At 46.1% G+C, this 23534-nt stretch overlaps 6 protein-coding genes across 6 annotated transcripts; 2 read left to right on the top strand and 4 right to left on the bottom strand.

The window, feature by feature from the left end:
• Positions 1-7812: 7812 nt before the first annotated feature.
• On the bottom strand, positions 7813-8097 carry GLRG_10709 (uncharacterized protein; the record flags this gene model as incomplete). Its single annotated transcript, XM_008101394.1, has 1 exon — positions 7813-8097. The coding sequence occupies one exon, from the start codon at positions 8095-8097 to the stop codon at positions 7813-7815; it is 285 nt and encodes a 94-aa protein (XP_008099585.1).
• A 690-nt stretch (positions 8098-8787) lies between these two features.
• On the bottom strand, positions 8788-13500 carry GLRG_10708 (uncharacterized protein; the record flags this gene model as incomplete). The annotated part of the gene is made up of 3 exons (XM_008101393.1): positions 8788-10485; positions 10541-13374; positions 13467-13500. The coding sequence occupies 3 exons, from the start codon at positions 13498-13500 to the stop codon at positions 8788-8790; spliced, it is 4566 nt and encodes a 1521-aa protein (XP_008099584.1).
• A 508-nt stretch (positions 13501-14008) lies between these two features.
• Positions 14009-15172, top strand: GLRG_10707 (S-methyl-5-thioribose-1-phosphate isomerase; the record flags this gene model as incomplete). The annotated part of the gene is made up of 1 exon (XM_008101392.1): positions 14009-15172. One exon carries the CDS (start codon positions 14009-14011, stop codon positions 15170-15172), a length of 1164 nt encoding a protein of 387 aa, XP_008099583.1.
• A 138-nt stretch (positions 15173-15310) lies between these two features.
• GLRG_10706 (uncharacterized protein) lies at positions 15311-16626 on the bottom strand (the record flags this gene model as incomplete). The annotated part of the gene is made up of 2 exons (XM_008101391.1): positions 15311-15504; positions 15564-16626. 2 exons carry the CDS (start codon positions 16624-16626, stop codon positions 15311-15313), a joined length of 1257 nt encoding a protein of 418 aa, XP_008099582.1.
• Positions 16627-18283: 1657 nt separating this feature from the next.
• GLRG_10705 (uncharacterized protein) lies at positions 18284-21302 on the top strand (the record flags this gene model as incomplete). The annotated part of the gene is made up of 5 exons (XM_008101390.1): positions 18284-18331; positions 18468-18496; positions 18571-18688; positions 18757-18904; positions 18958-21302. 5 exons carry the CDS (start codon positions 18284-18286, stop codon positions 21300-21302), a joined length of 2688 nt encoding a protein of 895 aa, XP_008099581.1.
• A 362-nt stretch (positions 21303-21664) lies between these two features.
• On the bottom strand, positions 21665-23107 carry GLRG_10704 (prenyltransferase and squalene oxidase; the record flags this gene model as incomplete). Its single annotated transcript, XM_008101389.1, has 3 exons — positions 21665-21934; positions 21992-22311; positions 22393-23107. The coding sequence occupies 3 exons, from the start codon at positions 23105-23107 to the stop codon at positions 21665-21667; spliced, it is 1305 nt and encodes a 434-aa protein (XP_008099580.1).
• Positions 23108-23534: the final 427 nt, after the last annotated feature.

Here is a 23534-nt window from a genome sequence, read left to right as displayed (position 1 = left end):
AGTAAGGTCTATATATATCTCTTTTTAGAGATAGCGTACGTCTCCTTTTGTTTTTTAAGTAAGATTTACTATAAGGCCTCCCTAGAGCTATCTCTTTATGTTACTAAAGCGTAAGGCCTCCCTAGAGCTATCTCTTTATGTTACTAAAGCGTAAGGCCTCCTTAGAGCTATTTACTACTATCTATTTATTTATTATTTTATTTTTTTATTTATTTTATCTCTTACTTATACCTCTTTATGTTATATTATTTATTTACTTATCTTATTATTATCTATACTAATAGTAGTAATTCCTCTAATATATAGATTTACCTTTAACCTTATAGGTAAGAAGTAAGTGCTTATATTTAAGAGGTTAGTAAGGCTAATAGAAGGTAATAATAGTAAAGGAAGGACTAAGTAAAAGGTAAAGTAAACTATAGGCGCTAGCTAAGGTAAAGAAGTATATTTATCTATAGGATATTAAGGATTTATATCTTATCTTAAAGTATAGCTAGCCTTTTATTATTATATAACTATAAAGTATAACTAATTTAGCTAATATTCCTAACAGCCTTACTTAAGTTAAGTAATATAACGCCTTAAGTACTATTATTATACTTTAAATAATATAATATAGCTTTATATAGCTATATAGTTAATAGCTATAAAGATATACTACTAAAAACTTTAAAAAATAGTTACTTAATACCTTTAAAGGTACTACCTATAAAACTATTATTAAATTTAAAGACTACCTAATATATAGGGGTATATAGGTATTAACAGTAAAGTTACTAACTATTACTAAATAAATCTACTATACCCTTAAGGCTAATAATCTAAAGGCGTAAACGCTTAAGAATATTAAAGAAAAAAAGAAAAAGAGTAAGGACTTTTACTTAAAGATTAATAAACCTAACTTTATATAAAATATTATAGACTTACTACTAGAAATAATATTAATATAAGATTAACTAGGCCCTTTTTATATTATTACCCTCTTAGTATAAGTTACTTAAGTCTAGAAAGGTTAATAGAGGCCTATTAATCTAGCCTTATTATATAATAACCTAAATTTTATTTCTTTACTATTTAAGTAGGTAAATAACGTTTACCTTTACTTATTAGTTATACTAGTTACTACTACCTTACTTATAACTTACTAGCTTACTAACCTTATTAAATTATACCTTAATAAGATAAAGTATAGTAGAGGGGTATATAAGTTACTTAAATTAAAGCTTATAATCTTTTATAACTACTATATAAAGGCTAGGATCTAGTAAGAGCACTTTATAAGCGCCTTCTTTATTATACTTAAAGGTAAGGCTATAAAGTACTATACTAACTATCTTTATAACTAAACTAACTTTATTACTATAGTTATATAAATAAGGGGTAATTTTAAGAATAAAAAGACTTTTTAGGCCTACCTTACTAAGCTATAAAGGACTAATTTAATAAGGACTATTTTAGATAATCTAGATAAAAGTAAGGCTAAATGCCTAGAGTTACTTATTAAGAAAGTAACTACCTTTATAAGAATAGTTATAAGGATTAGCACCTTATCTAATATAGCCCTTTATAACTAATTACTTAACTTCTACTATAAAGTAAAGGAATACTTTTTTACCCTTTTTAATCTGTTATCTATATTTACTAGCATGTGTAGCTAGCTTTAATTAGTAATTAGTAATGTAATATAATTTAAATAACCTATATATTAATACCTAACTAAAAAGGTAAAGAAGTAGTATTAGACTAATTACACTTATAATAGCTAGTAAAGTTACTAGTAGTTTAGCTACTATAACTATAGCTATAGTAATTTTACACTATAGCGCCTTTTTAATAGTAATTTATAGTAATAAGCACCTCTTTTACCTTTATTACTATTTATAAAGAAGTGCTATATATATAGTAAGCCTAACTATTAGTTAATAAGGCACTTAAAAGACAAAAAGTAATAAGCCTACTATAAGTATAAAAAGTAGTATCTAATAGACTTTTTACCTAAAGCCTTTAACTACTTTATAACTAACTTTAAGGGATATAAGCTATTTACTTTAGATAAAGAAGGTAACTATATAAAAAGTAATAAAAATAAAGAATTAGGCACTACGTTTTATATATTAATAACATTTTTTAACTTATTTACTATTAATAGGCCTGCTCTGTTTTTATTACTATATAACTAATTTATAACCTATTTTCTTATAAAGGATAACTCCTTATATAAGAATTTATATAATAATAAGCTACCTAACGTAGATATCTTTACCCTTAATAAGTAATATTTATTTATTTTATTTTATAGTATTATACCTAACTCTAGTGTAGCTAAATATTTAATAGCTAGATATAAGTAGTATCTTGCTTTTTACTACTAAATAAAAAGAAATCTAGCTATAAATAAGTTATAAGTAGGTAAAGTAAAAATCTACTTTAGTAGTAGTAACTACTTTAAATTATAAGAGGTAATTAATATACTAACCCCCTTTAGTATACTAACCTTCTATATAATACTATTAAATACCTTATTTCTACTTTACCTTATAGATATAAATTAGTATAGTATTAAATTTAATAACCTTACTAATAAGCTAATTTAAGGTAATACTATTATACCTACTGTCTATAAATAGGGCTATATATAAATACTATTTAATTAACGTAAGTAAAGTATTACTTACTACTATCTTATAGATATAAAGTTATAGTAAATTTATTATTACTTTAGCTACTTATTAGTCTAAAGGCTTTATTACGTCCTCTAATAATCTAGTAATAAAGTTAAGATTATAGCCTTAGAGAAATTAACTAAGGTCTACTACTACTACTAAATAAATATAAAAGCGCTTAGTTACTTTAAATTTACTTTATATAATAATAAATATAACTTTAACTATAAGATTATTATTAATATTATCTACCTTAATAGTAACTACCTAGCTTTATATATAGTTAATACTATAATATCCTTTTAAGTAGCCTGTTTACTTAAAAATATTACTATAAAGTATATATAAAAGGCACTTTAGATATACTAGATTAACGTCTACCTTAGCCTACCTAACTAGATTATTACTAATACTAGCCTAAACTTTTATACTAGTAAATTTAAGTAGTTAGTAAGGTTACTTTATATTAACGTTAAAGAAATACTAATTAAAGCCTATAATAGTATTAGTAAGGTTAAAAGATATTATATACCCCTCTAATATATATATAATATCTTTTATAGTAAGGGCTATATACCTAAGGTTACCTTTTAGCTAGCTATTAAAGTAATTAATAATACAGCTAGCCTAAATAGCCTAGTACTTATGCTACTAGTCTTTAGTGCTTACTTATAAATCTCTAACTTATTACTACTTTTACTAACCTTACTTAAAAGGGCTAAAGTAGTAAGAAAAGTAATAAAGGCTATTTACTAAATCTATATAAAAAGGTAAGTTAATAAGGTAGTAACTATATATAATAGCCTAAATACTACTATAATAGTAGCCTTTCTGCTTTAATCTATAGTCTGCGTCTAGCGTAAGAAAAAGGGCTAGTAAGGCCCCTTTTACCTTATTACTAGTAATAAGACTACTTATACTATTAACCTCCCTTAAGGCCTATAAACTTTTTATTTAACTGTTATTAAACTATACCTTAAAGATACTTATAATAAGTAATAATAGCTACTTTTTAAGGTAAGTAGGTAAGGTAATAAGAAGAATAATAATAATAGTGTAGTAGCTTTATTACCTACTAATAACCTTACGCCTACTAAAGAAATATATAATAGTATTACTATTACTATATACCTATAGCTAAAGTAAAAAGCTAACTACCTATAGAGGTATATTAATTTCTTTAATAAAACTAGCTTTACTATTAGGCCTACTGCCTTCTTTACTACTATAAGTATAGCGTATATCTTAATAAAGGAAGAAGCTAACTAACTGTTATTAATTAAGCTATAGAAAAAGGGTATTATTACTACCTTAGGGAAGCCTTTTAAGTAAGTAACTACTACTAAGATTAAAGGGCTTATTACCTATAGGGTATTTTACTTTATTTAATATAATAAGAATAAGCACGCTAGAGTATAGATATTTAAATTATAGATTATTAATAAGGTAAAAAGCTAGAATAAAAAACTATATAAGAAATCCTACCTTATTATCTAAGGATATACTAATAATAGTAAAGAAGTAATTCTTACCTAGTTACTTATAATTTAGTAAGCTAGCTAGCGCTTTATTTTTACTTTTACTTTATCCCTTATTTATAATAATAATAATTTCTTACTTTAGTTATATAATATTACCTAGGTGTATATATAGTTAACTACCTTATTAAATTATATAATTCTTATATACCTTCTATTATAGATATAAGAACTTTATCTAAAGGGTATTATTATATAAGTAGTAAAGCTATTATATAGTATTATAGAGGTAAGCACTTACTAGTAAGTAATATATAGTTACTACTATAAAGAAAAGCTTTAAATAAAGACTTTAACTTTTAATTTATACTTACTAATTACTAATATAGAGAGCCTAGACTTTAGGATTATTAGTATATAGACTAATAATACTATTACCCTTTTAGATAAATCCTTTTTTACTTATAAGGCTAATAAGCTTACTAAGGCTATATTTACTACTAAGGAGAAGTAAATCCTTACTATTAATAACCTACTTACCTTTAATAGTAGTGTAGTATCTCTAACTACTAAGGGGAAGCTTTTTCTTTAATAAAAAGGCTAAGGCAAAAGACTTTAACCTATTAATAAAGAATCTCTATAAGCACTTAAGTAGTACGTTAAGTAATAGGCCTGTAGTATATATATTACGTTAGTCTGCTAGCCTAAAGCGTGCTTTAACTACTTTATTATAGTATAACACTAATTACTTAATCTAAATAAAATTAAGGCACTTAACTATTATATTATATAGTAAATAAATAACCTTAACTATAGTCTGTTATTTTACTTACTTAACCTTAAATTTATAAAGCTTTTTATCTTTATAAATAGATTATTTATAAATAATAAGGACTTTACTTTATAGCTAGGATTTATTATTATTCTTACTAATAAGGTATCTATAAGTACTACTATAGGTAATAGATTTACTATAACTAGTAATATTATTTACTTTAGCTTAATAAAGTGTAAGTAAGTTACCTAAAGTGTGCTAGCCTTTAAGATCTATAGTATAGTTACTAGCGCTAATATTACTTATACACTTAGTATAACTATTATAATAATTACTAACTACTTTAAGCTACTATATATACTAATAATCCTTTATACTAACTTATACTTACTTTATAAGTGCTTTATTAAGCTTAAGACTATAAAAAAGAAAAAGCTTATAATTAATATTATAGCCTTTTAGTAGTTATATAAGTAATATAAGGTCTATAAGGTATAATAAATATAAGGTAATAATAATCCTACTAATAGATTTACTAAATTATTACCTAATAAGGCGCTAAAATAACTAGTTAGAAATAGGATAGTTTAGATTAGTATAAAGGGATAAGTTTTTTAAGCTATATAATAGATTATATAGACAAAAAGTATTAAATACTTTTAGGCTTTTAATTTTATTATGTTTTTAAGCTTTTTAGCTGCTAGGTAGTATCTAGGCTATTTATAGTAATTTTCCTTTACTTTAGAAAGTTACTAGTGTTAGGATATTTAACTGTTTAATAGTAGAGCTGATCTATAGTTATGTGATTTACTATTACGTGACTTACCCTGGCAGCTTACTTACACCACTACAAATATCTGCGGTAATAACTTCTTCTTTTTTTTCCTATTATCTATCTTAATAAGCAACTAGTAGTTAATCGAACTATTACTGCTTTACGATCGCGATCCCTGTGATACCAACAGATAGTTTAACTGGTTATTCTCATCACTGTGGACATATTAGGGATTGCTTCCTAGTGTGTATTATCCCGATGACTCCGAATCCATCTAAATCTACACACGGCACACTGAGAAGATTCCACAGTTCCGTCCCGATCTCAGCCAAGAAGGAGGTTATTTCAAGTCCCTTCGTTGGCTAGCAGAGCCCGATCTCCTCGTGCTGGCTGTATCTTTCTGATCAGAACCCCTTGGTGCTCCATCGCGTTATCAGTCTCCTCAACTTGGAATCAGTCTAGTGCCTGGATAGATCTCTATCCAGACAGAGATCATCCCAAAGGCTGCCGACACGCTCATTGCGTGTGTGAACAGCTATGAAGCCGTTAGGAATTTGACTGCCATGTTTGTCAAATGACAGTTTCGGGAGAAGCTGACGATGCAAATACTTATACATTCTGAGTGTTGAAGGCTTGCCTTAACAGTTATGTGTACATCATCGACCTAGGCTTACCTCAATGGGATCAGCTAATATCGTTGCTGAGTGGCAACTCGAATGAAGTCGAGCCATCTTGGATGTAGCGCGATTCGTCCATCATCGGCGTATATCGACTTGGGTACACTGCAAACTAGGCTTGAATCATTTTGCCCTCGTTCTTTGCGCCATAGCCCATGATGGCCTGGTAGCTATTTGCTCTGACATTTTGGTATTTTTGACAGATCTACGGAGTATCCTTATACTTATCCTCTTTCTGCTACACCACCCACTTTAACACCCTGCACGGCCTCCCCACGCAAACTCTCCACATTGATGCGATGAACGCATCGCGGCATCGTAGATCTCCAAGATCCCCAATCTGATTTCTGTCGGCTAATATGCCGTAAGTTTTGTGTTTCAATGACTCTCTGTTCTTTTTTAACGTTCAGATGGAATATTCCAGCGCAGAATTCTGCGATCCCTATGGCCTCAGCCAATTGACCGCATCACGAGATATTTCCATACACTTTTTACAGTTCCAGTAAGAAATCCCTCTACCCACTGGGCCAAGATTGTATTTTTGCGAGATGGTCGGATTACGATGATAGACTCGTAAAAGTTTTGATGCTTTGGATTTCCAACTACTCGGGGGTGGCTCATTATACTACGAATCTGATCTCTTCCTCTTTCTCCAAGTCCTCTATTCCTAATGCTATGCTCTGAATAGTATCGAGGTATCGAGGTCATGTGCTACTTGAGTAAATGCAACAAGCCCATAATTGTCACGAACTCCTAACTAGTCAACCAGGTAATGATTATTGCTAATAAGTCTTAAAGTTTCTAGCAACTTCCCCGTAACGTCATTTACATTCTTGGGTAAGTCGGTCTCTGTCAATCTTGTTACTGTCCTCAAAAGATAGTCCAGTGCGTAACTCACTTTTTGCATTGTGTCTTGTCTTCCAGTTAATAATACGTAGTACACTAGTATGTTCAACATAGACTTTTCATAAGAGAGCAAATAAGGAGGATATATTAACTACTTATCTACTAAACTAAGCCATCTAACGCTCAATAACACGGTATCAAGCAACATGGTCCGGCGCTCAAAGATCGTTCGTGTCTGCATTCGGGCCGTGGTTAAAGTGAAGTTAGACTCAGCAGTCGTTCTACGTTATTGCGTATTCTATGCCGCATTAGAAAATTGAGTTGCGGCACAGGTCAGAGGTGCCTCGTATCGGGCTTTACGTACTGCACTAAATCGCTTATGGGGGTTTATAGAGACTATATCCATCAATCAAGCAACACATCTGACTTCCTTAGCTAGTATGATAGTGATGTCTGTCCTATTACCTAACATATTTCGAAATCCTCGTCTTCGATTCAATATCAAACTGAAAAGGTCCAATTAAACCCCCCATTCAACGCCTATCTATGTTCTCGGCCCCCAGGCATCCACACATGGTACTTCATCTCGAATACACATTTAGCAGCCTGAGGTAACAATGCTCGCAGCCTCCGGGGGGGCCTCCCCACGTTTGTTTCTGCCAACGCCAGGCCGGTCCTTGGCCCATTCCGCTAGTCCGTTTTTGCTCATGCCGGTGTACTTCAACAGGTCTTCCTCCGAAATTTCACCTCTCTTCTTGCTCTGGAGCCGCTGATAGAGGGACTCCTTCCTTCCCTTCTGCGCGACTACGGTATGTGTTCTTTCGGCCGTGTCGTGTCTGATAAGACATGTTTGGCTTTCGCTTCTGAAATCTTGGTCGGGCATTTTGATTCGATGTAACGATTTGCTTTGTAGTTTGTTTGTGAGGACTCAATGAATTGGTTGGAGAAGGGTAGCAAAGTGTCGGAACTAAAACGTTGAGCTGGAGAATGCACTCAATATATTGGAAAGCGCCGTGGTTAGAATAGCTTGCTTGATCACGCGGTCTCTGAAGTAAAGCGGGGTATGAATATTCACCCAGGAGATGGTCATGTCATGCTGGCTTTATATGAGGTAGAAAAGCGGTGGCAGCGTCAGCCAGCGCCCAGTTAAACTTGATTTATTGTGGCACAGCTTACACGTATGTGGTCTGACTTGGTCATCAGTCGATATCCTTGCTGTTCTGGATGTTATGGTGGCTGTGCCGGTTGGTTGAGAAGGATACGGTTGCTTCCGGCTGGCCCAATCATGGTTACCGAGTCTTTACGGAGCCAACAACAGTCACGCGTGAGCTAGTCGATCAAGGCCGGTTACGGCAAGACGGCACCGGCTGACGGAACTGTGCCGCAAAGTCGAGCCCAGCAGCCCGAAGTCTTTACCTGTTGAACGCTCAAAGCTAATGCGTGCAGTTGTTGAGTTTGTTGGATAGGCACAGGATCGAACATTAGCTAAGCTCGAGCAGTTTCATGCCTTTCATTGACTATTGTGTCGTCGTGAGAAGGCGCAAAACTTGAGGTCATAGTGGTCCATTGATTGTTACAGTAGAATGCGGTGTTCGAACTCCCGCCGTTCGCTCTCTAGAACCAGTGGGCCGCCACTGGGGCCGCTAGCGTCCAGACTCAGCGTCACCCGCTGCAAATCAGCCACTACCCGGACCGTCTCGCCAATGTTCTGATAATCAATCTCGTGATGCCCAGCCGTCTCCTCGTTATCATCCTTTTTGACCTCACGGATCTCGACATTTGGGTACGGTAGTCTCCCCTCACGAAGGGGAACAATCAGAACGGGCACATTCAGCTCCGACTCTCCAAACTTGGCGTCTGTCTTATCGACGCCCAAGCTCTTGAAGTTTCCACGCTTTCGACCGCCAATGAGCCACGTGTCGCCAGGAGCGGTGATATCATAGCTGAACTCATAGTCTCTATTGATGGACTTGCCATCACTCACGGCCGTGTCCCAAATCCTAGTCCATCGCAGTCGGAGATTAGCAGAGAGAAGTTGGTTGACGGCTACTGTGGAGCCAACAAGATGCTCATTGAGCGGAGGAAAGTGAATGTCAACTGAGTGGAAGACAGGAATCGAGGGCACGTCCACAGGGATGAGAATCGAGCGGCTGGCCGATTCGGTTTCCTTGATGGCCAACTTGGGATGTGTCGATTGCCAGTCCTGGAGGAATTGCTTCAGCGCGGTAGAGGCATCGTCGCCGCTTCCGGGGATCAGCCCCAGCCCTTCGAAGCCGTGACGGGAAAGCAAGGACGAGATAAACGACGTCGGGACCTCTCCCAGCAGAGCGGCGCGCTCTAGATCGTAGGCGGATAGCTTGGACTGCATTTCCGCGATGATTCGGCTAATCAGGAAGCCGGAGAACGATGATATCGGCAGTGGCTGGATAGCTTCTATGAGGGATTTCTCAACGAGGGCAACAACCTCGTCCATGAGGACACTGTAGTAGAGTTTCAGATACAGTATTCGTTGCGTCTTTGGTTTTATGGTGCCAGTCGCTTTGCGGGTGATTCTATACAGCAAGCTGGCAGGCTGTTTCGGAAACACCATGACTGACTTGCTCGCTGGAGCAGCTGAATGAGTGGCAAAGACCTCTGAGTCAATCAGCTCGGTCTTGAACAGTCTCAGTGGACTGAAAGACGCAGTTGAGACGCTAAACCGGGAAAACAGTGCATTGTGCTTGAACACGTCCTGTACGTTGACCCCCAATGCAAGCGCGACGGGGACAGAGAAAGTACTGGAGTAGTGATAGGTGCCGTCTTCTGTCGTGTAAGTTAATTCAACCCTGACCGAGATGTTGGGAACGTCTTGTTCAATCGTATACGGAAAGCGCATCTTCATGGTGCACGATGCATCGATGGTTCCAAAGCGAAAGAGGCCTGCTTCCAATGGTTTTTCATACTCAAACGCTGGCCCAAGAAATTCTGCTTCGGTCGAAATGATCCTCAGACCACCAGTCGACGGCTTCACAGAGAGTACGCAGGATTTGATGGAATTCCAACCAGTAGAAAGTTCCAGATCCACCGAGCTGTTCTTGTCCAGTTGAATATTCCTGGCTGCCGTCAGACGACAACTTAAACCACCTGCTGGGCGGTACAGCTCTAAATCGGACAAGCGGAATATTTGAGCATTCTTGCTTGGCGTTTGGTTTACGTCCCGTTCCCAGTGCAAATCGACTTTATTACATATCAGATCTGCGCGGTCGATTTTATAGTGCCCGGATACATTTGTCTGTCACCATGTTAGCCATGTGATTGCTAAACTTGCTTCCTCAGAAGTCACCTACCGTGCTGGTGAGAAGGAGCTTATTGACGCCAGGCCTCAGAGTGTTCGGTTCTGGGGTGTGCAACCAAACCTCCTTCGCCCCTCCTGGCGTGGTTCTGGATAGACGAATTGTAGCCTTTTCCAAACTCAGATCATCCATGAGCAGACTGTGCAATTTGACGGTGAGAGAAAAGCAGTCTCTCCCGGTGTGGTATTCGGGGGGTCCAACAACTTCAACTTGGGTGAAGAAGTGCCCTAGAGGCACCCTTACTTCATTGGAAAGTGTCTTTGCCACACTCAGGACGTCGTCGAGAAAACCAGCAATAGCGCTCTTGTCAGGATACTGGATCTCCGAGCGAGCTCCTAGGGACAGTCGCTTTCTTCGCTGCAACTTTTCGTTCTCTGCGGCGGCTGCTTTCGCCAAAAGTTTTAGTCCTACGCGAATGAACTCGTCCTTTCGTTGGAGCTCCTTGAGACATCGAGAGTACATGACGAGCATCGACAGTTCCAACAAGCTCCAGCTGTTCTCTCCAAAAAACGGCGTCGTCATGTAGAAGAATGATGCCGCGGGCCCGTACTCGCCCAAGTGATATTTCAACACAGCTAGGTCAGCCATGCTGGTCTTGACAGCGTGAGTATGGTTTGCAACGGTGTAATGGCGCAAAGCCTTGTCGGTGAGAGTTTCGTAGAGGCGGTAGAAGCCATCCCGGTCGTCAAGGGCGGCGTGCAAAAGGCCATTCTCAATGCCGGCCAATCCTATACAGAGTGGCTCTGGGTCGTCCAGGGTTGGTCTCTTCTCCTCGTCACCGTGGAGGCTGATGTCTTCAAAGTCATTGCCATCCATCTCCCCGATCACTGGCGCCGAGGTCCATCCAGTATCCCAGCCACGTTTCCTCCCACTGCCCTGCAGAACATTTCTGGAGAGTGCATACAGCTCGGCACGACGCGCGGCGAGTTCTTCTAGGCCAGCCTTCAAGAAGTGAGCGTTGGGCGGTGCTGCATCTTCGCCACTGGACGCTGGTGCGCCAGGGAAGATGCCGGGGCTGGGCGGTTGTCTCGTATCTGAATTTGTGCCTACGCGCAGAGAGGAGTTGCGAGCCGGGTGCATTATCGTTTTGAGCTCCGGGATCGACGACTTGGGCTCATGGCCGTCGGCAGGAGTAAGAGTGGATGGCGGGATAGGAAGTGCCTTTGTGGAAGTCTGAGCAAGGATCTGTTGCGCAACCGAGAAAGCAAAAGAGGCGACTAGGTTGTCGATAGTCTCGGCCAGAACGGGGTTGAGAATGGGCGAGTCCTCCTCCGTGAGCTTGTTCTTCAGTGCTGACAGGATGTCTGCCCTCATTACTTGCGAAACAGCAGGAATGAACTCCAATGTCCTGCGGCAGATCTCGGCCAGCATTGTCAGGTTTTCGGCTTCTTCCGTCTGTCTGGGGGGCGGTGCTCGCGGAGCAACACCATGGAGAACCGACTCCTGTTGCTCCCTAAGCTTTGCGAGGAGTTCCTCTCTCGTGGACCATGCGTTGCCAAGGCGAAGCAACAGAGAGATTTGCCTCGAGAAGATGTAGCAACGGAAATCATAGACTGAAACGTTATTGGCAACGATCATCTCACGATACGGCTTCTTCGTAGAACTGATGGGAATGTCGTCAAATTTGTCGGCCTTTTGTACTTCACTTGCCTGAAGATCAACCGGCTGTTCATCTTCGACAGATCCATCTTCGTCAGCCAACTCAGCGACGGCAGCTTCAGCACGCTTCACAAGATCCTCTGTGTGACTCAGCAGTGACCCGCCATGCGTTTGGGGGTCCCCGGATGCGGCCTGTTCTTGAACAACGGTGTCGAGGCCGACGCTCAGCTCGTCATAGCCGACAAGGGCATCTTCAACCAAGCCCACGCTCTCGAACCCACGCGCGAGACCCTCCTTCAGAATGAAAAAGGTACAAAAGTTCCATCCTGGGAGGACGCGTTGGGCATCTTTCTCTTTGATGTCCTCCTCGTACTGAGACACCCTCATGTCAAAGGACGACAGGATCAGCTCCTTGAACTTGCCAATCAAATCTTCCCAGGCATTCTCAGCATCCTGCCGCGACTCGGTGTAGCCAGTTGGGGTAGCAGGCACCACCCGGGGAAGAACGTCATACGGCACGTCGTTGATGCCGATCCGGATCTGGGCAACACGATCAATCGCGCCCTTGCTGGAACTATTGAAGTCGGACCGAAGCTTCTCGAGGAGCGTCGAGGAGCCCGAACCCCATCTCGATGTCCTTGACTTTTCGGTAACATCAGGGCCCTTGCCACTGACTCTGGGCTGGTTGGCCGCAAAAGTGTTTGGTATCACAACGTGGACAATCAGAAACTCGAAGGCGTCATGGTTCTCTTGCGTGCTCAGCTTCCGCGTCGACTGTGATGGGGGGGTGTTTTGCTTAATCCACTCTCGGATTTCGGCTCTCGTCTGAGACTTGTACGTGTCACTGTCGTCACATCGAACGAGCAAGACCTTGAGGTAGGGCGTCCGTCTCAGGCCAGGAATCTGATGGCGTCGTTCCTTGCCAGGTTGTCGCGCCACAATAGCCGGCGTTTCGGTAGCATCTGAAGATGCCGGCTTGCCTCCAATTGACTGTGTCTGGAAGCCATCGTCCTTGGCGCTCGCACTGGCAGAGCGGCTCAACGAGGGAGAAGCGGCAGGTGAAGTCGCGACGCCAGGCTCACCGCCAGCGGGTGTGAGTTCGACGTGGAGGGTGTCGATGGATCGCAAAGGACCGGCATGGGACTGCCAATGCAAGTTTCGAAGGGGCAGTCGAGGGACGAGACCCGGCGCTACAAGTTTGTACACATGGTGGGGATCGAAGTACTCAACTACGAAGCGCACGCTTAAGTCAGTTGGTTCGATCAGCGGAACAAATGGGATACGCGTTACAGCCGGCCCGTTGCGGGAGAGGTGGGCATACCGGTAACCTTCGAGGTTGAAAAAGGCCGCTCCATGTTTGAACGGCTCCCGATATGGATGTTAAATTTACATGGTCCGTCGGGGCATCATTACGCGTAGGTGATGGACCTTTTACTCCGTATGTGTTCGTACGAATACACCCCAGTGAGGTTCAAGCTGCTGCAGTGGAGCACACGTCGCACCTTCAACGTTCCTGCTTTCGCTGAAGCAGCTCTCCCAGTCGTCCGATGATTCGCCGAAAGCGGTGTGTGTCCACCTGCCGGATCGATTGGCCCAAGGACCACTGTTGGATTGGGGCGCGTCAATGGAGGGGCACGGCAGAACTTTTTTTTTTTTTTTTTTTGGTTTCTGGGAATTGGTTTTGCCCCTCGTCTGCGACGGGGGTGAGTCTCATGCTTGGGAGGGTTGGATTTCCGCCCAATCGCTACCTAGGTATTCACACTACCTGTTTATACTATCACAACATATATTACCTGGCACCTTCCCCTCTTCCTCTCCATTATAACTCTCTTCATCTTTGTCAACACCCAAGCACCGTACGCAATGTCTGGACTACAAGCCGTCAAGTACACTCGGGGTTGCCTCGAGGTCTTGGACCAACTTAGGCTTCCCCACGAGTTTCACTATGATAAGGTTTCCACCAGTGAAGAGGCTTTCGACTGCATCAAGTCGATGAGGGTTCGAGGCGCGCCTGCCATCGCCATCGTAGCTGCCCTCGCCCATGCCGTCGAGCTGCATAATGGAAGCTGCACAGCGTCTTCCCCCCAGGATACTATCTCTTACATCGACTCGCGCTTAGATTACTTAAAGGAGAGCAGACCGACTGCTGTCGACTTGACCAATGCTATCAATCAGCTGAAAACCCGTATCAGGAGTGCTCCTCATGATGATGTCAAGTCTATCATCGCCGCCTATATCGACGAGGCTGAGAACATCTTGCAAAAGGACCTCGAGACAAACCTATCCATCGGCCATCATGGAGCTCAGTGGCTGAAGGAGGTTGCTGGCGCGTCGTCCGAGTCCAAAATCTCCGTTCTTACCCACTGCAATACCGGCTCGCTGGCGACGTCTGGCCATGGGACCGCTCTCGGCATCATCAGAACTCTTTGGTCCAACAGTCTCCTCCGGCATGCCTACTGCACCGAGACGCGGCCGTACAACCAGGGCAGCAGGCTGACGGCCTTCGAGCTCGTCTACGAGAAGATTCCTAGCACCCTTGTGACCGACTCCATGGCCGCTGCCCTCTTCAACCTGCAGAAAGACAAGATGAATATTGCCGCCGTCATTGTCGGTGCCGACCGCGTCGTCCGGAACGGCGACACCGCCAACAAGATTGGAACGTATCAGCTGGCTGTTCTGGCCAAGCATCACGGTGTGAAATTCATTGTTGCTGCCCCAACCACCAGCATCGATCTCGAGACCGAGACTGGCGCTGGCATCGAGATTGAAGAGCGCAAAGGCGACGAGCTGACGCAGATTTCCGGCGCTGTCGTTCGGTCTGATGGCAGCGTTGACATTGCACAGACAGCTCGTGTCGCCACGGCAGATCAGCGCATCCACGTCTGGAACCCTGCTTTCGATGTCACGCCGCACGTCCTGATCGATGCTGTTGTCACGGAGAAGGGCGCAGTGGTCAAGAACGCCGAGGGACACTTTGATTTCCGTCACATCATGCCGGAGCGATGGGCCAGGGTGGTTGGTCAGTAGCGTATTAATTGCCTTGCGTGAAAATCGAAGAACCTCGTATGCTTCAGCTACGGCCTGGGAGTGGTTCACAATTAAATCATATATAGAGGATACGGCGTAATGACAATTGGACTACCAAGACACCAATGGGAATACAGCTTAAGCAGAATCTTGGAGGGCATGCAAAATCAGCTTCTGGTAGCCTCCAACAGCCTCCTCGAGCTCAGCGACTGTGATGTTCTCGTCACGGCCGTGGGCAACCAAGATAGTGCCCGGCCCGTAGAGGTAGCGAGTGTGTGAGCCCTTCAAGTTGGGAATATCAGTGCCATAGTTGGCCACGAGAGTCTCAAAGCCTGCGTTGTGTTAACTTGAAATTTCGTTCCGAACAGACGGGCCTTTCTTTTTCTCTCACCATCAACCTCACAGTTAGCCTCCACAACGCCGTAACCGTGAGTACACGTCATTTCGAGCGATTCGGAATCAGTCTCATCAAGAATCTTCTGGATTCTGTCCTTGACGATGTTGCCCCCGTCCTTTTCGGGACCAATGGCAACACGGACTGCAATCCTTGCCAATGCAGCCGCAGGAATGACGTTCTGGGCGACGCCGCCGTTGAACTGGCCAATGTTCACCGTGGTGTTACCCCATTTTTCGGTGCTTCCAAGATCGGTGGTGATGATTTTGGCCAGGGCCTTGATCATGATCTCGTTGGCCGATTTGCCAAGCCAAGGATATCCGGAGTGGCCAGCGACACCTTTTGCCGTGATATCGCAGAAAACGCCGCCCTTGTGGCCACAAGCTAGCTTGCCCTCTGTTGGCTCGCCGAAAATGACGGAATCGAAGCGGACAGGCGGGTCAGCTTCCTGCAGAGAATCGGAAAAGAATCGCATTCCGTCGCCTGTATCCTCCTCACCGATGACGAACAAGAGCATCACATCGTCAGGGTTGACTTTATCAGCATTGAACAGATCCTCGAGGGCGATGATCTGAGCAGCAACGCTAGCCTTGGCGTCCACGCTTCCCCTGCCGCTGATACGGGTGCCGGGTGTAATGTGTTCGTCAGAGATCCCATAAGGGATGTGCGGCGGCACGACATCGTAGTGAGACGAGACGACAACACGAGGCTCGGGCTGGCGTTGATTCGTCTTCCAAGCCAAGACGTTGAAACGGGGCGTTTCATTCGACGAGTTGTTGCGCGGGGGAAGAAACTGAAGAGATGAAACATAACCGCGACCAGTCAGGTAGTCGACGAGAAATCTTCCTGCGGCACTCTCGTTGCCCGAGACGGATGGAATCTCGATTAGCGAGCGGTGTAAAGACAATAGGTCATCGCGCCAAGCGGGTGCGGAGGAGGAAGTGGAAGAGAAGCTATGAGGCGTCAAAGGAGGAGAATCGGCGGCGAGGGGTTGCTGGATCCGGGAGGTGGCTGCCAAAGGCAGTACAGAGCCCAAGGCGAGAAACGGAGAGATGTACATGGTGCCGGTAGTTTCGAGCTCAGATGACCAGCTAGGTACTAGATATGAAGGTCAATTGTAGGCTTGACACGCTCAATCGGTGAGATAGTGCGCCTCGGGTTGGGGAGGAACGGGCCGGCGTGAAGGTTGGCCGGAGCTTGGCTTTGTTTGCGAACGGAGCGGTGTCGGAGGAAGATGGCGGCCCTGCATGCGTGCATGCATGCCTGCATGGAACGAGGGGCCTAAAGGGCAGCCGACGAGATAAGCAATGTGGATGAGGTCATGCCCTCCCCAGCTCTCGCCACTTGATTCAGCCACATGCATGCACGGATGCTGCATCAGCCACCCCCCATACTGCCGTATCTAGTGTATCCGTACACTGCCGTTAGGTACGGAATAGGTAGGTAGTGTACCTATGTTCGTGAGATGATCCAAGCTTCCTTTCTTCAAAGCTACCTGTACCTAGGGGAGAGCTACCGCCAATGAGGGGGGAATCTTCATCCGCGTTTCAGACAGATAAACCGAGGTTCCGTTCTTGAGTTCTCAAACATGCATCATTGAGTGTACACTGTGATTAGCTTACCATCGTTGGCGACCATTGGTGATTTTTCCTAGTAGGTAGGTAGAGACGCACCGCAATAAATATACTTAGTCATCCCGTGTAACGAAATGTGGTCATGGAGTCCTGATCTGTAAACAGATCGGCGTGATACCTACCGGGTCATGAGCGTCGTTTGCGAATGGTCAACTGATGTGCTTACTCATTGTGTACCTACTTCTTTCTCTTGGGACAGAGACAACCCAAATCTAGGGAAAATAGTTTTGGGGGGGGCGTCAAAGGACATTCAGCTCAGACAGCCCGAGACACAGCATCCAAGGTTTGTTTGCCACGATGGAAGCACAAAGCGGTGCAGCGAACATGCAGCCGAACGATTCCAGGCGGTCTCAGTGGATTGGTTGGCAGAGTTGCGCCCGCCCATTCTTTCCCCACACGTGGAGATACTGTACCTAGGTACTCCGTACTGTACCTACTGGTATTGCTTGGGGGCGAGACGTTTGTCCAGTAAGAGTGCTGCTGTACACCTATTGGGTGGAGGTCTTTCCGTACAGTCCGGTCCAGGTAGGTACCCAAGTAGGTACGGTTGATCTGAGCTTTTTCATTGGAAATCCCGCTCCACCTGACGGCTAATTACTCCCTGCCTGTCTGGGATTGGAGCGATGCGCTGCACTGCGGGAGGGTACCGAGGTACCTATCCCGTAGGTATCCTAGGTACCTGGCCTTGTTTCTCTCGCTCCGTCTCGCCTCGCCGGACAGGGACTGTTCGCGAATCCAGCAACCTCCCCCCTACAACCCTGGGAGCTACCTCGACTCGCATCAGATAAACAGCTTCAATCTTCAATTGCAACATCTCCGCCTTCATCACGACCCTCAACGACGCGCTTTCGGTCCCTGGTTACAACACTCGCCATCTATCCACCTCCTAGATGCAGCTGGCATCCTTTGCGCGCCACTGCGGGCTTCCGAGTCATTCATCCTGAACTTCCTCACGCTCTCCCGTCCGCCCCAGAACTCGACCCCGTCTTCGACTTGCCGCATATTCCGCCTGTTCGAGCCCACTTGCTCTGCCGGGCTTCGCTTCGGTCGGCCTTGACGTGCTAGTCATTGCCTTGCGAAGGGATGCAAGCGAACAGAGGGAATGCCGAGGCCCTGGGTCGGAAGGCCAAGGTGCGTCACCACAACCACCCTCCCGTAGTGCATTGTTGGCCGCGCAATGCTTGCCTGCCTGTCTGCTTGTCCGCGCGGTCAATCCCTCTTTCTCATTACCCACCAGGTCGTCCTTCTGATTCTAACACGGTGGTAGCTTGCTCGCTCATACCAGGAACTTCTCGAGTAAGTATCACTGCCTACTGCTTCTGTTCTTCCGTTCTTCCTCAATGTTCGACTCGAGCTGATTCTTTCTGCAGCGAATTCTCCAACAAAGATCTTAGCTCCGTCGGCAACTATACACTCGGCCGTCTCATTGGAAAAGGATCTTTCGGCAAAGTCTACTTGGCCACTCACAAGCTCACCAATGGATCCAAGGTCCGTTAGCCGACTAGCATCTAGTCAACGTCGCGTCTTCAGCCGACTGCTAACACGCATGGTCGCAGGTCGTTCTCAAATCCGCAAACAAAGGCGACTCGAATCTCGCGCGAGAGATCCATCACCACCGACAATTTGTTCATCCTCACATCGCACGATTATACGAGGTCATAGTCACGGAAAACTTGGTGTGGCTGGTACTGGAATATTGCGCAGGTAATCTATGCTCTGACTTCGGCGTATGAGCGCGACTGACAGTGGCCCCATAGGTGATGAGCTTTACAACTACCTCCTCGAACACGGCCCGTTGCCTGTGCACAAAGTCCAAAAGATTTTTGCCCAGCTCGTCGGCGCTGTCGCATATGTACATCAACAGTCTTGTGTCCACCGGGATCTGAAACTCGAAAATATCCTTTTCGACAAGCACGAGAATGTCAAATTGGTGGACTTTGGCTTCACTAGAGAATATGAGGGCAAGTCCAACTATCTGCAGACGTTTTGCGGCACAATATGCTACTCCGCGCCCGAAATGCTCAAGGGGGAGAAATACGCTGGGGAAAAGGTCGACGTTTGGAGTTTGGGTGTCATTCTATACGCTCTGTTATGTGGAGAGCTACCATTCGACGATGACGACGACAACGTTACGAGGACAAAAATCCTCAACGAAGAACCGAAATATCCCGACCACCTACCCCCCGCCGCTATTCCGTTGATCCAATCGCTCCTCTCCAAAAGGCCGCTGCTCCGGCCTTCGCTTCCTGATATCCTCACGAACCCTTTCCTCGCCGAGCACACACCAGCACAGCAGGCGATTCTGAAATTGCAACGACCAGCCCCATTTTCGACGCCTTTGGAAAAGGAGACTCTTCAGCGTATGCGGAGCGCGGGCGTCGCCATTGACTCGGTCATAGAAAGTGTTCTGGCCCAGCGGTGCGATGCTTTAGCCGGCTGGTGGACGCTTCTCATCGAAAAGGAGCAGCGAAAAGTGCGGCGGAGGGAGAGGAAGCGTCGTGAACGAGAGGCTGAGAACAGAAGCCTCCGTCGCCTGTCTGCGGCGTCCAGTCGACTCGAGCGGATTGCGCCGGTGCTGCAGGAGGTCGACGAGCACGGCGGGCTGACAAATCGTTTCATCAGGCTCGAAGATGCGCCGATAACCCCGAGGACGAGAGGACGGTCAGAGAGGAGGAGTGCCCACTACTCAGATTTCGGAGACTTGCCAGGGCTGCCAGAACACGCCAAGGAGAATGGAGGCCCGGGTACGGACGAGCACCCGCCACCTCCAATCGACAAGGACTCGGTCCGGTCTGCGAGCACATCCGGACATGGTCGCCCGGTTCCTCCCCCTAAAGAGGGTGTGGTCCGCAGCGCGAGATCTCGCGGTTCGACTCTTCACCTAGTGACCACCTCCGAAGCTTTGGCGGCTAACAGAACGCCAGAGCGACCCCCTGATCAGCAACAAAAAGTCCGAAAGAAGCCGTCACAGGCCATTATTGCCCATTGGAAGCACTGGACGCATTGGTTCTTTGAGAATACCCGTAGGACTAGGCACGCAAGCAAGAGAGGCAGCCACTCGACACCCAGCTTGGTCGATAAGAACGGCAGCGTTGCAGGCAACAGCAGCAAGCACTCGAAGGACAGTAGTCCTCGGCCGCAGACGGGCAAGAATCCGATGACGGACAACTCCGTAGCTCAGGCCAAGGCCGGTTTGCCTCGCGGAGTGGTAGCCAACGGCCACCTAAACAAGGCCCTTCCAGGTCATAGGGGGTCTGGCGCATTCAGCAGCCCGGGATCGGGAGGAGGCTCCACGCCATCGCAAATGCCGTCTCGGATATCGACATCATACAAGCGACAGTCACTGTCGCCGTCTCCCATGACCCCTCGAACAACAATGCGGCGCTCCTCCGCAGGGCTGAGAGGTCGTAAATCAACTTCATCGTCAGTATCTTCTATTCGATCAATGCCCCATCACCATCACTCTCATTCCAAGGCTTCCTCGACAAGCTCAAATGGCTCAGTGTCGACATCAATATCCAAAAACACCCTTCAGCGCGGACAGTCACCCCACCATTCTGTCAAGGTCCTTCCTGCCACCCCGACCTCTACGACATTTCCATCCAACATCCGCCTAGTGCGTGGACCCGGGCCCCCGGCTCCTCTTGCTTTGTTCACTGAGGGCATGCCCCCACCGCCAGTATCGGGGGCGCAGGCTCCCGGCTCACCGAATCCTTTTGCACAGGGAGGGGGTATTCAATTTGCCAAGCGAAAGCGTAACATCTTCAAGGGACCGATGCTAACTTTCGGTGGCGGCGGTGCTGGTGGCGGCGGAAGCGGCGCACGAAGTACGGGATCCAGTCATTCCCGGAGTGCAAGTGCTTCCGGTATGGGGCGTCGGTCTGGCGAGGTGACCATACAAGAGGAGGAGGAAGGTGAAGAAGATGAAGAAGAGATTGAGGAAGTTGACGTCTTCACACCCGTTGTTGGAGGACCGGGTGAGCGCATTGAAGAGCAGATCATTGAAGATGGCGAGACTGATGCCGTGGGAGCCCAAGCCAAAGCAGACACCAGCGCTGCTCCCGTCACGCCAAAGACGACGGCCCCGCCAGCTCATGTATGATCCAAAAGCTCGGTGCCGCTCTGATGGCACGCCAACTTTTTTTTGTTTTGTTTTCTTGAGGTGCACTCTGCGGCACAAGCTTCAACGCCCACGTTCGATAGAACGGCAGAGACACAAGACCCCATTGTGTTCTTTTCTATATTCCACTCTCGGCGTCGTGTACCATACCTTGAGGATACCTTGTACTAAACATGGGGCGCTGAGACTTTTTGCAATCAAACCTATATTCGGCCGATTCTGGCTACTTTTACCTCCGTTTACAAATCCTGTGATGTGGCTCTCTCGTCCAACCCAAACTGAGTTTGCCCGCTAGTGAGCGCACGCCACCCTGCCTTAACATGCCCTACAAATGCCGAGCTTGATCACCGCCGTCGCGCCTTGGCCGCATCTCTAAGCCCCTCCCGCGCGGCCACAACTTTATCGACAGTCTCCTGTGTCGCACACACGGATGCGTCAAATGGCTTGAGGGCTGGATCGCCCATGATGGCAAGTGCAGCCAGGCCCAAGAAGCCGTGATAGATATCCGGCGGGCCACCGGGATATTTGGAGAAACCGCCGATGAGATGTTGCGTCTTGCTCATGATGAAACGGCGAGACGGTCCGGCATCGATGAGACCGGCACAGTCCAGCATCTATAAGGTGTTTTCAGGTCAACGCTGGTGCTTTTGAGACGACCATCCAAGCCGTACCTGTAATGTCCCGCCAACCCACCAACAGTAGCACGTATCCGCCACCTTGTTACATCTCCCGTTGAAACCTACAAAACGCAGATTGGGGTCCAGCGAGAGCCCGGCCAGTGACTCGGGCAGGGCAAAGTTGGCAGTGTCAGGGTCGTCTGAGTCGTCATCCTTTTCGAGATACTCGAACTGACGATAGACGAGGAATCTGATTAGAAGCGACACGTCAGGGACGCCCTGCTTGAGTGTTTCGCTGACGTGGTGCTTCGCGCCCTGCTGCGGCGGTCGATCGAGCAGAACTAGGGCGCTTACCGCGCACCATGCGTAGCCGGCTAGTGGCCACTTGAATCAGGTTTGTTTCTTAAAAAAGAAGAAGAAGAAAGAAAAGACACATTCGAAATGCGCCGACGTACCGTGGGATTCATTCTGATGGGAGCTCTGTGCGAGTCCACCATCGTATGTTTGGCCCTGGCGAATGTGTCTGACCAGCGCATCGACGTCGATATCCTCGACCCAATCCGCGTCCCCTTCTTTCACGTCGCCTCTCAGTGCCCACCGTATGGTGGCAGCCAAAAAGCATAATCTCATATCATTTCCACCCTCTATGCTTCCGTCATCCAGGACGAGCTCTCCAAAGCTCCCGTCCGGCCGCTGCAATCGCTTCAACCACCGCAACGTTGCAGCCCTATCCACGCCTGCGAAGGCATTCTCCGCCGTTTCCGGCCCGTCTGCGACGATGGCCAAGATCAATAGAGCAAAGTATGTCGATGCCAAGTTTGCCGAGCTCGAGTTCCTTGTCCGAGGCTTGCCCTTTCCGAAGTCCCAGTCCTCGTATAGCTCGGCCGGCAGGGCGTGGTTCGGGGAGCCACAGAACCCGCCACCAGGGTGGTAGAGCCCCAGGACGAAATTGCGCGCGGCCGCTCGATCGGTGGGCGTGAGGAGATGCGGTTCCTCTTTCGACGGCTCGGGCGGGGAGAGGATGTCGAGGGCGGCGAGGATGAAGAAGCTCAGGGCGATGCGCGTGCTGTCGGAGGAAGTGTACTGGTGCGGGAGGAAGGTCTTGTGACAGCGCTGCCAGTACTTGATGTGGCGCGCCTTCTCGAGCGGGATTGCGGTATCGGCCGTCATCTTTGCCGTTGTTCACTCGATACTGATTGCACACCTGGAGGGAGTGGTGAGGTCGCTGGGGTCCAGGTGATGTGTTGGTTGAAGGAAAGACATTCCTGGCCGTTGGAAAGGTCTCGTTCCAGACAAAGGAACCCCACCCCCCACCCAAGCTGTCTGTTCTCGGCAAGGGGAGCTGTCATTTGCGCTAGCAGGGAATGCAACCGCTCAAAGACGGCCAGAGCCTCGCATAGCGGCATGGGACGGGACGAATGAGAAGCTCCGCTTCGATAAGCTTTCAATCGGCAGAATTAGCTCACACCATCCGATAAGACATCAACCGGTTTAACTGCCTGTCCATCCCATGTTTTTCTGCAAACGATTGCGACCACTTCACTTCCCCCCCCAAACTCCTCTGCTTGACCATCACGAAATCGGCTTGGAAATCGCA

The sequence above is a fragment of the Colletotrichum graminicola genome, assembly GCF_000149035.1.
Source record: "Colletotrichum graminicola M1.001 genomic scaffold supercont1.65, whole genome shotgun sequence".
Lineage (NCBI taxonomy): Eukaryota > Fungi > Ascomycota > Sordariomycetes > Glomerellales > Glomerellaceae > Colletotrichum > Colletotrichum graminicola.
The sequence above is the reverse complement of the archived record's forward strand: the minus strand, read 5'-3'. Positions and strand labels throughout refer to the sequence as shown.